The sequence below is a fragment of the Microcaecilia unicolor genome, chromosome 4 (assembly GCF_901765095.1).
Source record: "Microcaecilia unicolor chromosome 4, aMicUni1.1, whole genome shotgun sequence".
NCBI lineage: Eukaryota > Metazoa > Chordata > Amphibia > Gymnophiona > Siphonopidae > Microcaecilia > Microcaecilia unicolor.
The window spans coordinates 89,499,960-89,521,413 of NC_044034.1; the positions used below are offsets into that span (position 1 = coordinate 89,499,960).

The window sequence follows — 21,454 nt, forward strand, 5'->3', positions numbered from 1 at the left end:
CTCATTTGGGTTCCAGGGCTCTGTCCTATCCTGGTTCTCCTCTTATCTCTCCCACCATACCTTCAGAGTACACTCTCATAGTTCTTCCTTCACCCCCATCCCGCTCTCTGTTGGAGTTCCTCAGGGATCCGTCCTTGGACCCCTCCTTTTTTCAATCTACACCTCTTCCTTAGGCTCCCTGATCTCATCTCATGGTTTCCAATATCATCTTTATGCCGACGACACCCAGCTTTATCTCTCCACACCAGACATCACTGCGGAAACCCAGGCCAAAGTATCGGCCTGCTTATCCGACATTGCTGCCTGGATGTCCAACCGCCACCTGAAACTGAACATGGCCAAGACCGAGCTTATTGTCTGCCCACTCAAACCCACTTCTCCTCTCCCTCCACTCTCTATCTCAGTTGATAACACCCTCATCCTCCCCGTCTCATCTGCCCGCAACCTCGGAGTCATCTTCGACTCCTCCCTCTCCTTCTCTGCGCATATCCAGCAGATAACCAAGACCTGTCGCTTCTTCCTCTATAACATTAGCAAAATTCGCCCTTTCCTCTCTGAGCACACCACCCGAACTCTCATCCACTCTCTCATTATCTCTCACCTTGACTACTGCAATCTACTCCTCACTGGCCTCCCACTTAGCCATCTATCCCCCCTTCAGTCCATTCAGAACTCTGCTGCACGTCTTATCTTCTGCCTGGACCAATATACTCATATCACCCCTCTCCTCAAGTCACTTCACTGGCTTCCAATTAGATACCGCATACAGTTCAAGCTTCTCCTACTAACCTACAAATGCACTCAATCTGCGGCCCCCTCCCTACTTCTCTACCCTCATCTCCCCCTACGTTCCTACCTGTAACCTCTGCTCTCAAGACCAATCCCTCCTTTCACCCTTCTCCACCACTGCCAACTCCAGGCTCTGCCCTTTCTGCTTCACCTCACCCCATGCTTGGAATAAACTCCCTGAGCCCATTCGCCAGGCCCCCTCCCTGCCCATCTTCAAATCCTTGCTCAAAGCCCACCTCTTCAATGTCGCCTTCGGCACCTAACTTCCATACCTTTATCCAGGAAATCTAGACTGCCTCAACTTGACATTTTGTCCTTTAGATTGCAAGCTCCTTTGATCAGGGACTATCCTTCCTTGTTAAACTGTACAGCGCTGCGTAACCCTAGTAGCGCTCTAGAAATGTTAAGTAGTAGTAGTAGTAATCTTGATTTGTCCTTGCCATTTTCAGGGCATAGACTGTAGAAGTCTGCCTGGTACTGTCCTTGTTCTAAAACTTCTGAAATTGTCATCGAAGACCCTGAAAAGCTACTTTCCAACCCATCCAAATCTATTCAGCCACAATCAGCTGTACCGTCCTGTTAAATGCCACTGAATATCCCTTCCTGCTCAGTGAGACTTAACTGGACAGGAACCTGTTTTTCCCCGTTAAATTATTTTGAATATCAAGCCCAATGTTTTTCCTTTATGTAATACTCTTGTAATTCTCTATGTGGTTTATCTGTAATGGGTCCTTCCAGACTCATCTTATCTTCCATGTTTTCTGTCTACTGCTGTATCCCTTATCCTGCTCTTAGCTTTAGCCTGATTTTCCTTCGCCTTCTGTGCTTGTTCCATGTCTTTCAATCTGCTATAATTCCACCTCTGATATTAAGATATAGTTGCATTACTCCAGGAGCTGCCCTCCTCTAGTCTTATATCACTTCCCGTTGTTCTTGTATTTCTCTGTCAATAAACAGGATTATCAGAGATGCTAAGTTACTTAGTTCTGGGCTGAAGACTTTTAGGCCTGTCCTGGTTTTGAACTTACATCCCAAAGCAGTGTGGGATTTGTAGTGCCTGACCCTGCCCATTGAAATCAGTGCTGCAAGTCCCATAATGCCTCGGGACGGAGTGTTCAGAAATACAGGATTGTCTGGAACTGGTCACTTGGCACTTCTGGATTGAGTCATGCACACACCGTTGGATAGAGCTGAGATGGTACGGCTAGGGCACGGGGTTCTCAACCAAGTCCTTGGGACACTTAGACGGTCAGGTTTTCAGGATACCCACAATGGAGGCAGTGCATGCAAATTTATCTCGTACGTGTTCATTGTGGGTATCCTGAAAACCTGACTGGGTAGGTGTGTTCCGAGCACAGGGTTGAGAACCCCTTGGCTAGTTTAAAGTTCTGAGCATGCACAGCTATTCCCATGTGCAGCAGCCCCCTCAAGTCTCTTCAGTTTTGTTTTTGTTTTTTTCTGCTCTGCCAAACAGATGTGGAAACAAAGCTCTTCCTATTTTTTCATTCAAGAGTCATCTCTTGTTTTCTGAAATTTTTCAATGCTTTTCTTTTAGTTTGTATTATTTTTCTGAAAAAACATTTAAGAATTGTTTTAATTTGTTGTTTTTATTTTTGACACAGTGGTGCCATAGCACCGGCAAAGCCAGGCTTCATACCCTGCTCAACCTGTGGGAGACGGGTAACCAACAGTGACACCCAGAGGCTCTATGTTGTTCTGGGAGGGGTGGTAATGGAGTGATTATGACTGTTTAATTGTCAAAATCTCAGTGATGGTCTTAGGGACCTGAAAATTAATTGAGGGAATGCTACTCTTGCACCAGGCCTGACTGAGCCGTAGAACAGACCATTGAATTCATTTAAGTATTTATATACTGCTTAGACCTAAGCAGTTCACAGTTTTCTTTTTACAGGTACTGGGACTGTCCCTAGTAGGCTCACAGTCTATGTAGTACATTGTACCACTGTTGTACCTGGGGCAATGAAGGGTTAGTCAGCTTGCCCAGGGTCACACAGAGCTGCATAGGGAATTGAACTTGGTTCCCCAGGATCTCAACCCACTGCTGACCATCAGGCAGCAGCGGGAATTGAACCTAGTTCCCCAGGTTCACACCCCGCTACACTAACCATTAGGCCATTCCTCCACTCCTAAGTGCTTTTCCAAATCTGAGATTAGGGTGTGTTACATTCAGATACAGCATGCTATTGTAGTATACAGGCATAAGCCTAAAGATGTGTTAGGCATATTGAATAGCTTATCACTGTTTTAGTAACAGTTCTTGACAGTATGGCTAATTTCCTTTCAGATGTAACTCTGTGTCTACTATTGCAGGTATCATTTCCGTGCTGGTTGGACTAATAGCAGGTAAAGCAGAAGTAAAGTACAACTCGGACAACATTCAGCCACTTGAAATAGCACAGCTGATTGAAAACCTAGGATTTGGGGCGGCTGTCTTGGAAGATTCCCCAGCTTCAGATGGCAACATAGAACTCCTTGTGAGTACAGAGCATGCCAAGTAACTTTCTGGCTGTTATTCAAAGCAATTTAAGTGGACAGAAGAGGCTCCTGCCCGCTTAAATTGCCTGTTGCCGCCTAACCCCTGTTATTCAGTAGCCCTAAAGTGGGCAGTGGTGCTGAATATAGTTTCTGACAGGCCCCAGAAAAAATGGGTAGGTCAGGAGTGGCATAGGGGGCGATGTTAGGGAGGAGCCCGGTGTGATGCAGTACAGGCAATATTCAGTGCTGGCACCCGCATAGCTAAGCGGGCAATTTAGGACAGCTCAAAAGCTGTCCTAATTCGACTAGCTTAGCTATGCAGTCGCTGGCACTGAATATTGGTCGGAACCCACATAACTTTTTTTTTTTTTTTTTTGCTTTAGTTGTGGTAAGTTATTCCATACATGAGAGGCCTGGAATGAAAAAGAGGGCATGAAAACTTTTTTTTTTTTTAATTTAACTTCTTTAAATGATGAGCATACAAGGTCTATCCCGATGGAATGAACAGTCTAGTTAAGTTAAGAATAGCCATACTGGGTCAGACCATCTAGCCCAGTATCCTGCTTCCAGCAGTTGCCAATCCTGGTCACAAGTACCTGGCAGAAACCCAAATAGGAGCAACATTCCATTCTGCCAAACCCAGGGCAAGCAGTGGCTTCCCCCATGTCTAGCTCAAAAGCGGACTATGGACTTTTCCTCCAGAAACTTGTCCAAACCTTTTTTAAACCCAGGTACACTAACTGCTATTACTACATCCTCTGGCAGTGAGTTCCAGAGCTTCACTATTCTTTGCATGAAAATCTTTTCCTCATATTTGTTTTAAAAGTATCAGATGAATGAGAAACCAATGCCAGATCTTAAACTAACTATAACACAACACTTACCCAACTTATTCAGAATAGATCTTTTCACTGCTTGACCAAACCCTCTTATCTTCCTTGACTTCTTTGTAACACCAATTGTATTCTTTAACCTGATATGGCGATGCTATAACAGGTCTTTGTAAGCCACATTGAGCCTGCAAATAGGTGGGAAAATGTAGGATACAAGTGCAATAAATAAATAAAAATAATACAACAGGCTTGCCAATGACACACAATTAAACTTACTCCTGAAAATCACACGAGCCACTGTGTTTTGAAACAATTATAGACGATTTTTAATTTCACCGAAATACCCAAGTATAAAACATTACAATAATCCAGTTAAGCTAAGATAAAAACCCTGTACCAAGAGTCTAAACTGATTCTCATGACAATAGAATCGAACAGATTGTAATTGTCTTAGCTTCAAAAAAAACCTTCCTAAAATTCTAGGCGGTTTACAAACTAAAACATGTATATAATCATTATTAAACATATATGGCAGTACCTTTTAGACAATATGATGAGAGCAACAACATTCACATTGAATTTTGCCATCCCTGTATAGTCTTATCAAGTTTCAAGTTTATTTAAAGTTTGATATACTACCCTTTAGCTGGGCCTTCACGGGGGTTTACAAATTAAGGGGCACGTTTACAAAACAGCGGTAAGTTCAATGCAGGCTTACCGCTCGTTAAAAAGGAAGTACCGCAGGGCTACGACAGCGTGCTGGGGGTATGACAGCAGCGTGGCGGTAGTTCCCATCCCCAGCGCGCTGTCATATCTGGCGTTACAAAAATATTTTAATTTTTGTAGCACCGGTGTGTACCTGGTGGTAATCGGGCAGTTCTCTACGGGGCTAGCGCGGGAGCCCTTACCGCCACCTCAGTGAGTGGCGGTAAGGTCTCCTCCCTGAAATGGCCGTGTGGCAAGTGTTTCACTTGCCGCGCTGCCATTTCTTGACGAAAAGAAAGACCTGCCTTTTATCCGCTGTGGTAAAAGGGGGCCTCGGCGCACGTCAGAAACATGCGCCGACACCAGCGCAGGCCCCCTTTTTGCTGCAGCTTGGTAAAAGGGGCCCTAAATTTAATTAGAGTAAGTTACAGTCAGAGAAGAAGAGGGAAACTGTGAGCTTTCATTGTGACTTATTTAGAGGGTTTATATTTTTGGGTTATAGTTTTCCCAGTGCTCTGTGACATTTGGCAGCATGCATTTTTAGCAGTAACGTTATTTTAAGGTGTCATTATTCAAAGATACTTATTTGATTAATAGGTGCTGCCACCAGATAAGTGCCAGCCAATGGAATATTTAGTGGCACTACTGGATAGAGCTGCTGAATATTTGTTCTGACTGTCTTGGCACTATTTGGATAGTGCTGGGGGAGGGGGGGCAGAACCAGAAGTTACCTAGTTACAAGAAATATTCAGTCCACTAACCAAATAACTATCTGGATAAAATTAGGACAGCAAAAGGACTGTCCTATCTTTATCTGATTACCTAACCAGTTAGTGGCTTGAATATTGCCGCTAACTGAATAGCATCACCAATCCCTGATGAATCTGGATATTCAGTGCCGGCTAGTATCTGGCTACAGGTAACATACATACATACATAGTAAATGATGGCAGATAAAGACCTGAACGGTCCATCCAGTGGCGGTCATTTTTTTAAAAATTAATGACCGCTGTGTTTAAATATCTGGAGTCGATAGTTTGTAAAAGCCCATGTCCTGAATAACTGGGGACCCCATCATAAAAGCAGCTTTGATGGGGGTGTGCACATATAGAAATATTTCTGGCTGCCATTTTGTTGAGCAGCTGTGCAGCAGCACTGCTAATATTCCATTCCCGCAATTCCCAATGCTGTTTCGGGCATCCTCTAGTGTGCTGGGTTTGCAGGATATATGCAGTGAATATTCATGAGATTTGTGTGTGTTGCCTCTGTTGCACACAGGTGTCTCATTAATATTCATTTGAGTAACCTGAAAAAGCCTGACTGGCTGGGATTCTTCCAGGGCAGGTTTGAGAACCTCCTGTTCTAGTTCATAGGGAAAGGGATGGGATTTGACATACCTTCTTTTTATGATTACAATCATATTATATACAGATACTTATTTTGTACCTGGAGCAATGGAGGAGGGTTAAGTGACTTGCCCAGAGACACAAGGAGCTGCTGTGGGAATTAAACCCTGTTTCTCAGGTTCTCAGGCCACAGCACTAATATTAAGCTACTTCACTAAATATTTCACAAGCAAAGTAGTCACGCTATGTTACATTCTGTTACACTCCTACTTGGCGGTTCAGTTGAGGGGCAGCCATCTTGAGAGGTGCATTTGATCAGTCCCTGAGGACGGCCATCTTGGAAGGTTCAGTTGAGGGGCGGCCATCTTGAGAGGTGCATTTGATCAGTCCCTGAGGACGGCCATCTTGGAAGGTTCAGTTGAGGGGCGGCCATCTTGAGAGGGGCATTTGATCAGTGTCTGAGGACAGCCAGCTTGGAGCTGGGCAGCCCCAGGAAGGAAGTCCATATTTGGGCTTGACGTCTCAGGTGGGGGCAGCCATCTTGAAGACAGCTGTGGCAGGGATCTCCTGATGAGAGGCCTATTTAAGAACTGAGCACAGTCATCAGTTTGCTGCGACTTCTAGTGCTTAGAGGTCGTGGTCTACGCCTGTGGTCTAGAGCCGGCTATCTTTGTTCCTGTGTACCAGACCCTGGATTGTTGCCTGACTACGCGCTGTGTTGCTGCCTGCCTAGACCTCGGACTGTTTCTCTGACTATTCGCTGCGCTGCTGATTCCTTTGTTCCTGGACGGGGTCTGCTCTCCCTGCCTGTCAGGTCAGTGGCCGTGCAACACCGCCAGTTCCGAAAGTCCTGGTGGCCGCTTGCACCTGGGGGCTCAACTCCCGGGGAACGGCGGTCGCTTCCCAGGTGAAGCTAGGGGTTGTCTGGCTGCCTGACAGAGTGCGGTGTCACTCCATCTTCACCGTGCTCAGTCGGGGTACAAGGGCTCACATTCCCAGACATAACCCACTAATCCACCAGTGGCGTAGCTATGGGGGGGCACGGGGGCTTGCCCCCCAAATTGGCTCTGGGGCCCCTGGTTTGGCTGGTGGGGGTCCCCAACCCCAACTCCTGCCAGCTGAAGCATTTATCTGTCCTGTGCTGGTCTTGCACTTACCTCCTCTTCTGTTTCCAGTTGTGCCATGCGTGCTCTCGTTTGGGCTCTGCCCCCCCCCCCCCCCTCCTGCTGAGGTCTGGCTACCCTTTAGATTGTAAGCTCCTTTGAGCAGGGACTGTCCTTCTTTGTTAAACTGTACAGCGCTGCGTAACCCTAGTAACGCTTTAGAAATGTTTAGTAGTAGTACGCCAATCCACTGGGATATATAGTGTGTCCCTGGTCCCCTCTAGACAGTCCTGAATGCCGGCTAAGCGCTTCGAGTAAGAGACCTGGACCAGGCCTACAAATGGTAAAGTCTCTTTTGAGCTGGGCCAGGTTAAATCTCAGTAGGCCAGGTAGTTTTGCCACCACCTTTTCCACTTAAATACAGTCCCAGGAAAAAGAATCCACTCACTCTTCAGGCCACTTTTAATAAATTATGAACTTTACTAATACCAAAACCAACAGAAACTTTCAACAGGTATTGTTTAAACAGTCATTAACTTTCAATCCCTCAGGGTCCGTTTGAGGCAATAAACAGATGATCCCTCAGATTCAGTCTCATTCAATGTCCACTTGACTCTTAGCTCGTCAGCTCATCCCACCTGGCAGGGTAATCCAGGGCTGCAGCTTGTCTGTTCCTTCACCAGGCAAACATCCCACTGGGCTTTGCCCCAGCTGCCGGACTGTATCCCTGTCTGTCCTTCTTCCCTGGGAGTGTGGTTTCTCTCACCCATGTCTAGCCTTAAAAGGCTTCCTCCCTGTTCCACTCTCAGGGATGTATTCTCTCTCTTCCTTCCCCAGAGCCTCCTCACTGCAACATCTGCTTCTCAGGAGAAGTCAGTTTCCACTTGCAGGCCCTGCTTATTGTGCTGGGCAGGATACCCCCTCTCTCTACGAGTCTTGGCATGGGTTCGAGCAACCAAAGACCTTGGAGCCAATATTCAGACTGTGGGAGTTAGGCTGGCTGACCCTCGTGGTCAGCTTTGATCCCGAATATTCAATGCCGGGCCATTTCCGGTGACCAGCATTGAATATCCAGTTTATTTTTGGGTGGTTTAAAGATAGCCGGCTATCTTTAAACTGGCCAAAGATATTCCACTGTTTGTTGCGGCCAAATATGGCTGCTAAACCTGGTTTAAAAGTCGGCGGATAGCTGGTTATATTGCCCAATACAAGCTGCTAGCCGCTAACCAGGGATATTCAGTGGGAGGTAGCCGGTTATTCCCTGCTGAATATCTGTGGGTAGCTTGTTAAGTGCTATTTAACCAGTCAGCAGCTTTTCTGACCAGTTAAATAGTGCTGAATATCGGGCGGCTTGTGCTTAAAATGGCAGACACTTTTATTTCTCTTCATTCCTCCCCCCCCCCCCCCCCATTACATCTCACTGTCAGTCATTACAGTATCAGTTTTTCCCCTTGCCTATTACAGTACCAGCGGTATACCCTGGCACAACTACCACATGCCGATTGGCTGGTATACATATCCACTCCAGCCAATAACCACTCCCATTACTCCTCTCAGCCCCTGGCCAGGAGCCAGGTATAATTCAGTAATACCCTGGGGGATCTCACCTGGACTTCACTCCATTACCAGCTCTCCCCTGGAGTTACAATAGAAATAAATATGGAAACATAAGTTATAAGCAAAACCTTTGTTTTATTTTATCCAGTGCCATTAGCCTTTATTCTGTTAAGGGGTCCTTTTATTAAGGTGCACTGAAAAATGGCCTTCGCTGGTGTAGACATGTGTATTGGACGTGCGCAGGTCCATTTTCAGCGCACCTGCAAAAAAGGCGTTTCTTTTTTGGGCTGAAAATGGACGTTTGACAAAATAAAAAAATTGGCGTGTGTCCATTTTGGGCCTAAGACCTTACCGCCACCCATTGACTTAGTGGTAAAGTCTCATGTATTAACTGGGTGGTAATTGTCAGCGTGTGTACTCTGCCAATTACAGCCCGGTTAGCGCCGCACGCTAGAAATTTTCCGGCACACATAGTGGACGTGCGTGAAAAATGAAATTACCGCCCGAGCCATGTGGTAGATCCAAATTGGTGCACGGGAGCGCATAGGTGCCTACGCAGCTTAGTAAAAGGGCCCCTAAGTCAGTCCAAGCGAGAGCCTTGACCAAGAACTTTTTTGTTGAGCCTTATTCTATGAGTTGTGTAATGGGCAATGTTCAAACTCTGTACTAGGAAAAAGATGGCACAAAAGTTTTTATCTATGAGCTTTGCACCATTTCTCAAAGTGAAAATATGCATGTGCATCACTTTTGAATCTTGGCCTGGGTACATGCAACCAGTTGCATCTGCTGGAAAAGTGGGCACAAAATTTGAAAGTAGCTTCTACATGTGTATTTTCTGTCCCCAGCAATGCCTCTTCTCAATACAGCTAAAAATGCAAATTAAGATGTGTACTTTTATCTGCATCAAAAGAGAGTAGTTTTCAGAAAAGCTATTTATGTGGGGAAAATCTGTGTAAATCACTTTGAAAATGGCCCTTTCTAAGATTAGGCAAAAATCTCGTATCACTTTTTCTGAATGATGTTTAACTTGCTGAAGTTTTTCTGTGAAAGCTTTCTCCCTTCCCACGTTGGCAGGAAATTACTGCCATGATCAAAAGATATACTGTTTGAAAATTGTACTAGCAAATTGACTTTATAAGCTTTTGAATATTTTTTTTTCTGCTCTTTCAATCTGGCCTTGTACCTTTGGTGCACAGCGGGCAGCCATAGTGGGACTAATGTAGGCAGCTGAAATATGTGGGCTTTTGTAATGAAATAAAAGCATGGTAAAAGAAAACACCGTGTTCAGAGAGCAGCAGCTTATGAACTCTTTCAGTAACTGTATAACTGCACACAGGTAAAAAGTAGATATCCAATGAGGCTGTCTACTCAGATTTTCAGCTGTGCCATCTGTTTAATATGAGGTCCTAACTTAAACTGCTAGTTAGGATAAGGTATCCATCCAAAGGGAGGCTCAGAGGGGAGCCCTACAAAGCAGGGAGATCCTTGTTGGTGGGCCAGATGCTTTTCCGAGGGGGGACAGGGAGAGGAGGGAGAATTGGATTTGAGGGACCAGATGCTCTTTGGCGAGGAGGATGGAAGGGGGATGGCAAGGATCTTGGTGGGGGAGGTGAGAAGGGAGATCACAGCACTCCAGGCTGCTATCATGAAGTTAGGTGGGTGCTGGACGATATTCAGTGCCACATGTTACTAACCGTGCAGAGTTAGGATTGACATTTATGCGGTCCAACATGTCTGATTAGCAATGTGGGCACTGGCACCGATATTGCAATACCCACATAACTCCTGGCTCCTCCCCGACTCTACCCCCTGAATGTTCCTCTTGTGCCCAGACTTAAAATGGCTGGTTAGTACTGATAGCACAAAAGGTCACCAAAATGTGACGGAGCAAAAAAAACCCCCTGTGAACGTAGAGGATGTCCAAGAGAGTATGGTAAATGGATGGCTTTCTGAAAAAAAAAAAATCAGGGAATCAAAAAGTCTGTTGCACAAAATATTTATTGTTATAAAATCAATTTGAAGACTCGACACGTACCCTCTAGGAGGTAAGAGCAGTGCACCCGGGGGGGGGGGGGGAGATGATGTGCCGGGGGGGGGGCGCTTCATCTGGGGGGGGGAGGTGCTGCGCCGTGCCGATCCGCCCCGGGTGGCAGCTGACCAAGGAAAACCACTGCCTCACAGCTGCTCCTCATTTGTACATGTGCTATGCCATACCTGTTCAGTGTTTGTTAAAGCAAGTTCAGGCATAGCTTAGTGGCCAAAACTGTGGGGTCATTCAGCTGGCAGCGGTCAGCATTTTTATGGGCTCTGGTGACAGTATCTCCAGATTTTCAATGCAGAGCCATATTTGGCATCAGCATTGAATATCTGACATACATAGCTAGATAATGCTTATCTGTTTAAGGGGCCCTTTTACAAAGACACGGTAGGCTCTACGTGCGTGCAGTGCATGCCAAAATGAGACTACTACCAGGCTAGTGTGCCCCCTGGCAGTAATTTCAGATTTGGCGTGCACCCATAATGCCGGGACAAATAATTTTTTATTTCCTACCGCACGCGGTATTTCCGGTGTTAATCAGCAGTTGGCGCGTGTCGACAGGTCACAGTGCGTGTAGCGCATGAGCCCTTACCGCTAGGTCAATGGGTGCCAGTAAGGTCTCAGGCTGTAAATGGACGCATGCTGGTTTCAATTTTAGCGCACTTCCATTTGCCGGCCCCTTACAAAAGGCCCTTTTTCCTAGACGCAGTAAAAAAAAATGGCCACACCCAAAAGACGTGCAGACCACTTTTTACTGCAGCTTAGTAAAAGGGCCCCTAAGTGCGATATTAGTACTGCTGCTAATAATCATTTATATAGCGCTACTAGATGTACGCAGCGCTGTACATATATGCAGGTACTTTCTCTGTCCCTAGAGGGCTCACAATCTAAGTTTTTTTGGTACCTGGGGCAATGGAGGGTTAAGTGACTTGATATTCAGAACTTAACTGGATACGTTAAACCAGATAAAATTAGGATTATGATTTATGTAGTCCTATTTATCTGGTTAAGTGCTGAATATTGGCACTTAATTGGATAAATGCCGACTCTGCCCCCGGACCGCCCACAAAATAGCTGATTTCAGCTTAGGTGCTAATTGGGTATATTCAGCAGCACTGCCTGGTAAAGTGCCGTTGAATATACCCGGTTAACCCCAGACAAACAATTTAAATCAGCTTGAATATTGACCCCTTTCTGTTTAGTATTTGATTAATGCCGCTGAAAATTCAGGGATGGCCCCAGTTAATGCCACTTTCCTGGGGGCAGCAATACATGCTACCTTTGAATGTCAGCCAATGTGGTATTAATAAATTTTGTTCTGCTTCAGGTTACTGGGATGACGTGTGCTTCTTGTGTGCACAACATTGAATCCAGACTAATGAGGACCAATGGGATCTTATATGCATCTGTAGCACTCGCCACTTGTAAAGCTCATGTACAATTTGATCCTGAAGTCATTGGCCCTCGGGACATCATTAGGATTATTGAAGTAAGTGGTGGGATAAATGTATGACACTGTAATACATAATCCTGCAAAGGCATCACTTATCTGCAACTGCTGATTTCTGGGAGTGTTCTCCATACAATATAAGGGGGTAATGGTGAGATGTGAACTTGGGACCTTTTATGTAAAGTTCACTGCAGTGCTCCCTAAGGTGCCCCACTGCTCTTCTGGGATGTCTGCATGGCCAGTGTACTAAAAATGCTGCCCCCCATCCATCCCAATGGCTTGTTTTTGTACGTTTTTCCCTTGGACTTTTTTTTTTTTTTTTTTTTTGCAAAAATTGTCCTAAAAGATAGACTCACTGAGCACAAAATGTCTAACAAAAGGCCATTTTTGAAGCAAAAAGTTGAACTTTTTTTTTTTGATTTGAAAATGGCCATGTTCACTACTGGATTTATGTTGATGTCATCGAAAATACCTCTCCACACTTTTTGAAAGAGTAAACAACCAATTTGGGTTCATATTTTCTACTCCACTCGTTATTTTATAGATTTCTATCATATTTTCCCTCAGCTGTTCTCCAAGCTGAAGAGCCCTAATCTCCTTTAGCCTTTCCTCATTGTGGAATTCCTTTTATCATTTGGTTACCATCTGGCCTGTCAAGTTGGCACCATGATGTGCTACTCTGGCGCATACTTCTATCAGGCGGCCTGAGGAAGTTATTGAGTTACTGTTTTGTTCATTGTGTAACTCTTCTAATATTCAGTTCTCTGACAAACATCTCCCTTATGAAGAGAGGTTAAACAGGTTATGGCTTTTCAGTTTGAAGAAAAGATGACAGAGGGATTAAGACAGAAGTTCATAAAATTATAAATAGGTGGAATGGTTAAATAAGAAATGGTTGCTTAACTTGTTAAACACCACATAAACAAGAGATCTAAATGAAACTAACGAACCAATAGATTAAAAACAAATTGTAGAAAGTTTTTTTGTAAGCTGTGGAATCTGTTGCTGGAGAATGTGATCAAGGTGACCAACGTGACAAGATTCAAAAGAGGATTGGACAAGTTCTAAGTAATAGCCAGGGAGACTTGGGACAGCCTTTATTTATCCCTGGAAATAAACTATGAAAAATAGATCTACTTTTTAGGATCTGCTGGATACTTGCAACCTGGACTGGCCACTGTCCAAGACACAATACTAGGTTGATGGACCTTGGTGTAAATCAGCATAGTTTTTCTTATGTAGATCTAACCCAAGCATGGTGTTATCTATACCTTCTCCAGAAGGGTTTATTGCTTCTATCCTCAAAAATATTTGGTTGTTTTCAGGGGATTATAGCAATCTTTTTTTTTTTTTTTTTTTTTCAAAAGAAGCAGTTGGTGTTCATATTCAGAGCCACTGAGTCAATGTAATAAGGCATTTTTTTAAAGAGATTAGTGTTCAGTATTCTAGCAAATTAGATTTGCTTGTATTCTAATTGAATATTGTAGAATAGAACAGAATTATTCAATGATCTGAAAGATTATCAAAGCTTGGCATTTCCCAATGGTACAAAGGAAATGCGTGAGAGGGAGCTTCTGTGGTTGAGTGAAGCTGAATTGGTCAGGTTACCTCAAGTTGCTTGTGGGGTTACAGGTAATTGATAGCAATTTTTAGTTTGCTTTAGTCTGCTTAGTTTGTTTTCTTTTTTTATGATTGAATGTTTTATGTATTGTATTAAACTCTGTACATTGCTTTGATTTGGATCTTGGGAAGATGGTTTATAAATGAATAAATAAAACTGAATGAAATGTGTGAAAACACAAAATGGTTTTATTCTTTGTCCTTCTTTTAATAAAAGGGGCTTGGTTTTCAAGCTGCCTTAGCCAAGAGGGATCCAGCTGCTCATCACTTGGACCACAAAGTGGAAATCAAACAGTGAGTACTAAGCTCATTTCCTGAACAGATAGAAAATATTTCATTTCCTATCATCCTTACCAGGACCTGTGGGTTATGCCTATTGACCAGCAAATGGAGACAGAGACTAAAGACATAGGTTCTACCCTATAAGGGCATTGAGCAGCTTCAGATCTTCAGTATTTCTGTCTCCAGCAGATGGTGATGGGCAGACCATGCATCTCCTGAACAGGTAACAGAGGAGCTCTTGAATTGGTTGGAGGACCAAGTTTTAGTTGAGCAGGGGATATTTCTTTTGGTGATCTCACTCTCCAGATTGCTATTAAAAAAAAAAAAAATAAATAAAAAATAAAAAGATCAATTGCAAAGAGCGAAGGGGAAATCCCAGAAATCTGGATCTCTCTCTCTCCCCCAGCCTTCCCTCCAGCTGCCTGCCTGTGTATTTATTTCTCAACAAGGCAAATATAAGGCAGTTTCAGGAAATGAAGGAAGAAATCTTCAAGCCAACAGGATTTCTTTCTTTCTTTCTTTTTTTTTAATTCTTTCTTTTTTTTAAACCATACAAATTAAAAATTTTAATGAAGTTGACAATTTGAGGAGGGAAAGATTTCTGAGGATAACGTTGACTACAACTGGATCTTCAATTGTGATTTGGAAGGGTCTCCCATATTTTTTACTCACCATCAGGGGAGCTCAAAAGGGGGTGTTTAAACCAGAGCAGCATGGAACATCTGTTCTGTCTAGGCTGTAGCAATGACCTATTTATTTTCAGGCCAGTGCTCTTGAGGTAATCGGTGGATTCGTGGCACTAGAGGCCCAGTGGAGCACATCAGCCGCTGCTCCCGGCGGAGCGTAAGTGGAGCGTGGTGGAATGGTGTCATTCGTTTGGCACTATATCCTCTCTTGGTTGGGAGTGCAGAGCCAGCCTGGTAGGGAGAGGAAGCTGTAGTTTGAGACAGAATGCATGCTCCCTTCTTGGTCCGACTCAAACTTGCGGCTGAAGTGCAGACTGCAGATGAGGATCTGCCATTTTGTTGTGGGGCTTATCACATAGAACACTAGATTTGGGCTCTATACCAGGGGATGTTGTAACCTTGGCATACATTTTCCATGGTTCAACTGCTGGTGCTCCTATTCTACTTACTGCTTTGTGATTGGTCAGACTTCCCTGGAGCAGGTGAGTCCATTGTCTCCAGTGTTGGCCTTTGGCTTCTTGAAGCAGTCCCATGGATAATGTTTAGGAAAAATATATATATTTTTTGTTTACAGTTCAGGATATAAAGCCCACTGCTTCTCAAGGTAGTTGTCTTTAGATCCTGAATGATGAGATCTCTTTTTCAAGAGAGTCTGCTCCAGTTTCTGACTGGCATGAATCTTCTTCCTTCCGCAACAGGGTGAGCACCCTCCAGAGGAGGGAGATGTCCCTATGGTAGTCTGCATTTTTTTGGAGAGGGCATCCTGACTTATCTTCAGAACCCTGAAGTTGAGTTTGTGGTCACTCCAGTTCATGAGACACTGGTAGCAGGAGATCCCATCCTAATAGAAGCCAAGATATTCCTCAAGAGATTCCAGTTCCTCAGATAATCCAGGCTGAGTTGGGCACCTTGTCCAAGCCATACTTCTGACTTCCTTAACAAAAACATAGCCTGAAGCAACCCAAGATATCTTGGTGACGGCTGCACCAAAAAAGACTAAAAGTCCAGTGTATACAGGCTCAACCTTGTATGATAGGCAGGAGCACAAACAGACATGAATTTGCAGGTGTAATTGTGGACCCTCATTTGTATGCATCTATGAGACATATCTGTGGAAAATGAGCTCTAAGACTCTGTGGGTTTTTTTGCACCTTGACAGAGTATGCCTTACATAGCGTATGCCCTCTATTTTGATCACAGCTTCTACAGAGGGGTGGCAGTTTGTCTCTGTGAGATGGCTAGTTTGGTTCTGTAATTAGTCAGCCAATTTGGCCTCCAAGTCTCATCTAAGTAGATTTCCTTACAAAGGTAAATTGACTTTTTGGGAGGCCCAGAGAAAGCTGGCTATAGACATGGGGGCAGGTCTAGGAGTCAAACTCTTTTTTACAATATTCTGCATTTAGTCATGGCAATATATCATCTTGCAGACAGGAAAGGGTCTGCCAAGGGTACCTCCCTCAGAGGTTTCCCAAACCTTCCAATGAGGTACTGCAGGTCCATTTTTAGATGGAACAGGTGGATGGGTGTCTAACCTGTTTCCAGGATAAGTAGATCTCAATCTCGTCAAACCAATAGATCTTGCATGTATTAAGCCATGGATAATTACTAGACTTCTGCATTTCCCTTGTTGGGTGCTGGCCAAGATAGTTTCTGGCCAGGTTTCTTTGCTAAACCTCTTGCAGCTTGGGCCAGTTCTACTGGCACTTCATAGAGATTGGGACCGGAAGATAATTCTGTTTTATTGTGCTAAAGTAGGAAGGCATTTTTCATCCAATTTTAGATCTCAGAAATGTATTTCACTCCTTGAGGATCTATTCCACTTCAACAGTGTACATAAGAGTTTACAGTCCTCTTAAGTCTTAGTGTACAGATATGGAAATTTATTCTTTAGCTTTTTTCTGTTAATCAGATTTTCGCATTTCTGAAAGATGGTCTTCACCAGAGTTGACCTCTGCTTCTTTTGAAGTTCAGGCAGCAATGTTGTTTTACATCGGAGAGTGAGTGCAAAAAAAGTGTCAATATCAGTTCCACTCGGACGGTGTTTTTTTCTTGAAAGTGTCCTTCAGTCTTGCTTTTTTTTAACATGTGTATCAGGTCTTGTGGCTCCCTTTTTTATCACAGTTCAATATGGACAGAACTTTTAAGATGCTTTTATTGCTTGATGTGCATCCAGTTCTCCTGGGATATTTTGATGTGTTTTATGAGTTGTAAATATCGGCAGAATGCTGGTTTCTTTTTGGAAATGTTAGAAAAAAAGGGGGAGAAGCAAAGCAACATAAAAAGCTACTGCTGTTTGTTGGCTTAAAGAAATGATGGCCTCAACATGTTTCTGGAAAGTAGCAGCCTCCTTTAGACGAAAGGCTCAATCCATTAGAAGAATCTCATCTTTTTGGGTGACGTCATTTGCAGTGGCACCAGTTGAAATCTGTAGAGCTACAACCTTGTCATGACTTTACATTTGCTAAATACTACTGGTCTGAGATTACAGCTTACAGAGATGTACTGTTTGGGCCAAAGTATTTAGAGCACTGATTGGCCTATTCTTCTTGAGGATTGCTTTGCTATATCCCACAGTTTCTGGACTGGTCTGATAAGGGTGCTAAGAAAGGAGAAATTATGTCTGTCTTGATCTGTAGTTCTACCAGACAAATCCAGAGTCCTGTCCAAAATGTTATAGTTTCTGGAAAAGTCATAGCTTCTATAACAAGATTCTTTTCTCTTATTTCCTATTTTTGTTTTATGAATTCAATAATTCATACATTTTCATGTCTACATAATTCTGCAAGTCAGGTGGATGTAGAATTAGCTGCTCACCATTGCTTTATTTGAAATACTGAAGCCTGAGGCTGCATGGTGCCCCTATAGGGTAGAGCCCACAAGGCTTTTACTGTCTGTCTCTACCTGCTGGTTGATAAGCATAACCCAGGGGTCCTGGATTGATCAGGTTGGACTAAAGGAGAGAAAATTATCAGGTGACATATAATTTCTTCTTATCAGTCATGCGTATCATTTCACCAAGACTAATCGCCAAAAACAGTTTATGATCATCAAAATACATAATCATAAATGAGTAACCTTTCATATTCAGTTCAAACCAGGAATGTGATCAGCAGAGAATCTGGTGTATCTGAGGTTACCCTTTATTTGATTAGTGTGAATTTGATTTGGCAGGATAACCTAAAAAAGTAGCCAATTTCCCTGTAACAGTACTACTGCGTTGAAAAGAGCTGGAATTTAATGTTCCAGTTTTGCTTCAGTTTTATTCAGAGAGAATGTTTCATTGTTTTATGCAATTGATCAATAGCTTGGTAGAGGAATGTGTGAGTTCTTTTACCTGCACACTAGGAAGCAGCTCTGAGCAGGCCAGGTGTGTAAAGTTTTTCTTTCTTTTGGTTCTCAGGTGGAGGAAATCCTTTCTGTTTAGTCTGATTTTTGGCATCCCTGTCATAGCTTTAATGATCTATATGTTAATTGCAAATAGTCATGAACAACAGTCCATGGTGCTGGAAAAAAATATTACACCTGGATTATCTATATTAAATCTTCTCTTCTTCATTCTCTGCACCTTTGTCCAGGTAAGTGTACATTCCAGGAAGTATTATTTTACTTCTTTTTTTCTTCCAGTTACTTAGTTTTTATTTATTTGGATATATTTATTTACCTCCTGATATTCTAAACTAACCGGCCAGGAATGGCTTGTGGCTCATTAAATAGCGTGTAAATGCCTAACCGGGGATATTCAGCTTGGTGCTGTAATAGGACTGACCACAACATCTTAAGCTGTCGTAGAGGCTGGTATATACTGTTTCATTTATATCTTTGTGGCGGGGCGTAGCTATGGGTGGGCCTGGGTGGGCCCAGGCTCACCCAGTCAGCACTCAGAAAATCGTGGGGGGTGCTCCGCACCCCCGCTGCTCTCACCCAAAGGGCTGCTGGCGCTGCAGTCCCCACCTGCCTACCAGCTCCGTAGACAGACGACAGCCCTGGCTCTTCTGCCACCACCCTGCCTTTAAAAAAAGATCTATGAAGCAGCGTCACAGGCAGCGCCTCGCGTCTGCCCTGCGTGTAAAAGAAGTAAATCGCCTTGTCGTTGTCCGGGCTTCCTTCACTATTTCTGCGAGGGCGGGACACAGGGAAGGCCGGACGAGGAGGAGACGGTTTGCTTCTTTTACACGAAGGGCAGACGCGAGGCGTTGCCTGCGATACCGCTTCACAGTTGTTTTTTTTAAAGGCAGGGTGGTGGCAGGAGAAGGGCCAGGGCTGTCATCTGTCCACGGAGCTGGTAGGCAGGTCGGGTCGGGGGGGGGGGCTCAGATGGGAGAGGGGGACTGGGGTGGGGTCTCAGATGGGAGAAGGAGAATGGGGTGGGGTGCTCAGATGGGAGAAGGGCTGGAACTGGGGTCTGAGAAGGGGCCAGGAGGGAAAATGGGGGCCATGCCTGGGGCTGGTGGGAAATGGAGTATGCCTGGGACAGGTGGGTGAATGGATCTGGGGCTGAAAAGGGGGGGCCCTAACGCAAGGCATGTGGATGAAGGGGGCTGGAACTGGGGGCTGAAAAGGAGGGTAGGTGGGATAAGGGGGCTAGGACTGGAACTGGGGGCTGAAAAGGGGCAGGGGCTGGAACTGTGGGGACTGGGGGCTGAAAAGGGGACAGGGAGAAGTGGCTGGGGGCTGAAGCTTGGGACTGGTGGGAGAAAAGGGCTGGGGCTGAAACTGGGGACTGGTGGGATAGTGGAGTTAAAACTGGGGGCTGAAAAGGGGGGCAGGTGGGAGATGTGGTCTGGGGCTAGAACTAGGGGCAGGTGGGATAAGGGGGCTGAAAAAAAGGGGCAGAGAGAGAAGGGACAGATCCTGAATGGAAGGGGGAGCGACAGGGAGGGCAGACCCTGGGCCTGGATGGATGGGAGAGAGAGGGCAGACAGTGGATGGAAGGGATAGAAAGGCAGACAGTGAATGGAAGGGGGAGAGAGAGAGGGCAGACAGGGGCAGATGGATGGATGGAAGGGGCAGGGAGAGAGGGCAGACATTGGATGGAGGGGACAGCAGAGAGGGCAGACACTGGATGGCAGAGAAAGAACGAAGTCAGATGCTGGATGGAAGGAAGACAGTGAAAAGAGAAGATGAGGAAAGCAGAAACCAGAGACAACAAACTATAAGTAAAATATATATTGTTTTTTTTGCTTTAGGATAAAGTAGTATTGTAGCTGTGTTAATAAATGTTTATAATAGAACATGTAAATCAGGTAATCTTTTTATTGGACTAATTTTAATACATTTTGACTGACTTTCGGAGAACAAAACCCCCTTCCTCAGGTCAGGATAGGATACTGTAACAGCACTATACTGTATTGACCGGAGGAAGAAGGTTTTGGCCTCTGGACAGCTAAATGTATTAGTCCAATAAAATGGTATTTTATTTTCTATATTTGTTTTATTTCTATTTGTTAATTTGTAAAGTGGTGATTGGTATTTGTTAGTTTTTTCAAATTTACATCTGCTGTCTTCATATTTTGCACAGTACTAGGGGACATTTTCTGTTTCTGTGGTGTTGTATTGTATGCAGAGTCTGGCATCTTGGGGGTTCAGTTTAATTTTTGTCTAAATAGAAAGTTTATGATTACTTATTCTATAGTGGATTAGGGTGTATCTGTGTTTGTGAAAAAGACATGGCTTTCAATTGGCATTGACTGTGCAGGATCGACGATCTGTACTATTCTGTCTGGTTTTGTTTTACAATAGGTGAATTGATGTTCTAGTGCTCACTGTAGTGTTTAAGATGCTTTCCTTTTCCTTGTGTGACTCGTAGAAATGTCTGCTTATGGTATGGTAGAATTGCTCTATAGGTCCTGAGTGTTTTGTATTCTCAGTATGCCTAGTACTGGTGGTTTTAAGGTTTGCAAAATAGGTTCTGAATATGTATGTAGTTTATGTTGCTGTAGGACAGCTGTTGGGCAGACTGTTTGTTTATTAAAAATTATTTAGGATCCCCCCCAAAAACTACTCACACCTATATATGCATAGTGCCCACCCATATTAGCTCTGGTCTGGCTACGCCACTGCTTTGTGGGATAGGAGGGGGGTCAGTGACCACTGAAGGAGTAAGGGGGTGTCATTCCTTTTATTCCTGCAGAAGTCATCTGGTCATTTAGGGCACTTTTTTGTGGCTTATTTGTTAATAAATATACAATCCCCAAAATGTACCTCTGGTAATACAAGTAATACAAAAGATAAACAAACCAGGGTAGTGCAGGAACTAAACACTACGCAAACCCCTAAAGGTATCCAGGATATGGATGGAGAGCTCAAAGGCCCGCCCCTTTCAAACAAATGAAATAATATAATCTACAAAAAGTTACAAAAATTATTTGTGTGAAGAGGAGAGATTCTCAGAGGCTAAACTCACTCAAGTAGACAGCCCACAACATAGGCTTGTTCTAATGGGTGGATAGGTTTCTCTATCATTGAGTCTCTCCTGAAATTAATTGGTGCACCCAAGAGCTCCCTTATTTTCTGTAATCCTAAGACTCAGTAATGAAACAAAAATATTAG

At 44.1% G+C, this 21,454-nt stretch overlaps 1 protein-coding gene across 2 annotated transcripts in view; it reads left to right on the forward strand.

Moving 5' to 3' along the window:
• Positions 1-21,454, forward strand: part of ATP7B (ATPase copper transporting beta) — a 170,116-nt gene that overhangs the window by 83,347 nt on the left and 65,315 nt on the right. For both annotated transcript variants that reach the window (XM_030200444.1, XM_030200443.1), the window contains exons 4-7: positions 3,121-3,284; positions 12,195-12,356; positions 14,155-14,231; positions 18,306-18,480. In XM_030200444.1, the coding sequence (XP_030056304.1) occupies positions 3,121-3,284; positions 12,195-12,356; positions 14,155-14,231; positions 18,306-18,480 (578 nt within the window). The remainder of the gene's footprint in view (positions 1-3,120; positions 3,285-12,194; positions 12,357-14,154; positions 14,232-18,305; positions 18,481-21,454) is intronic.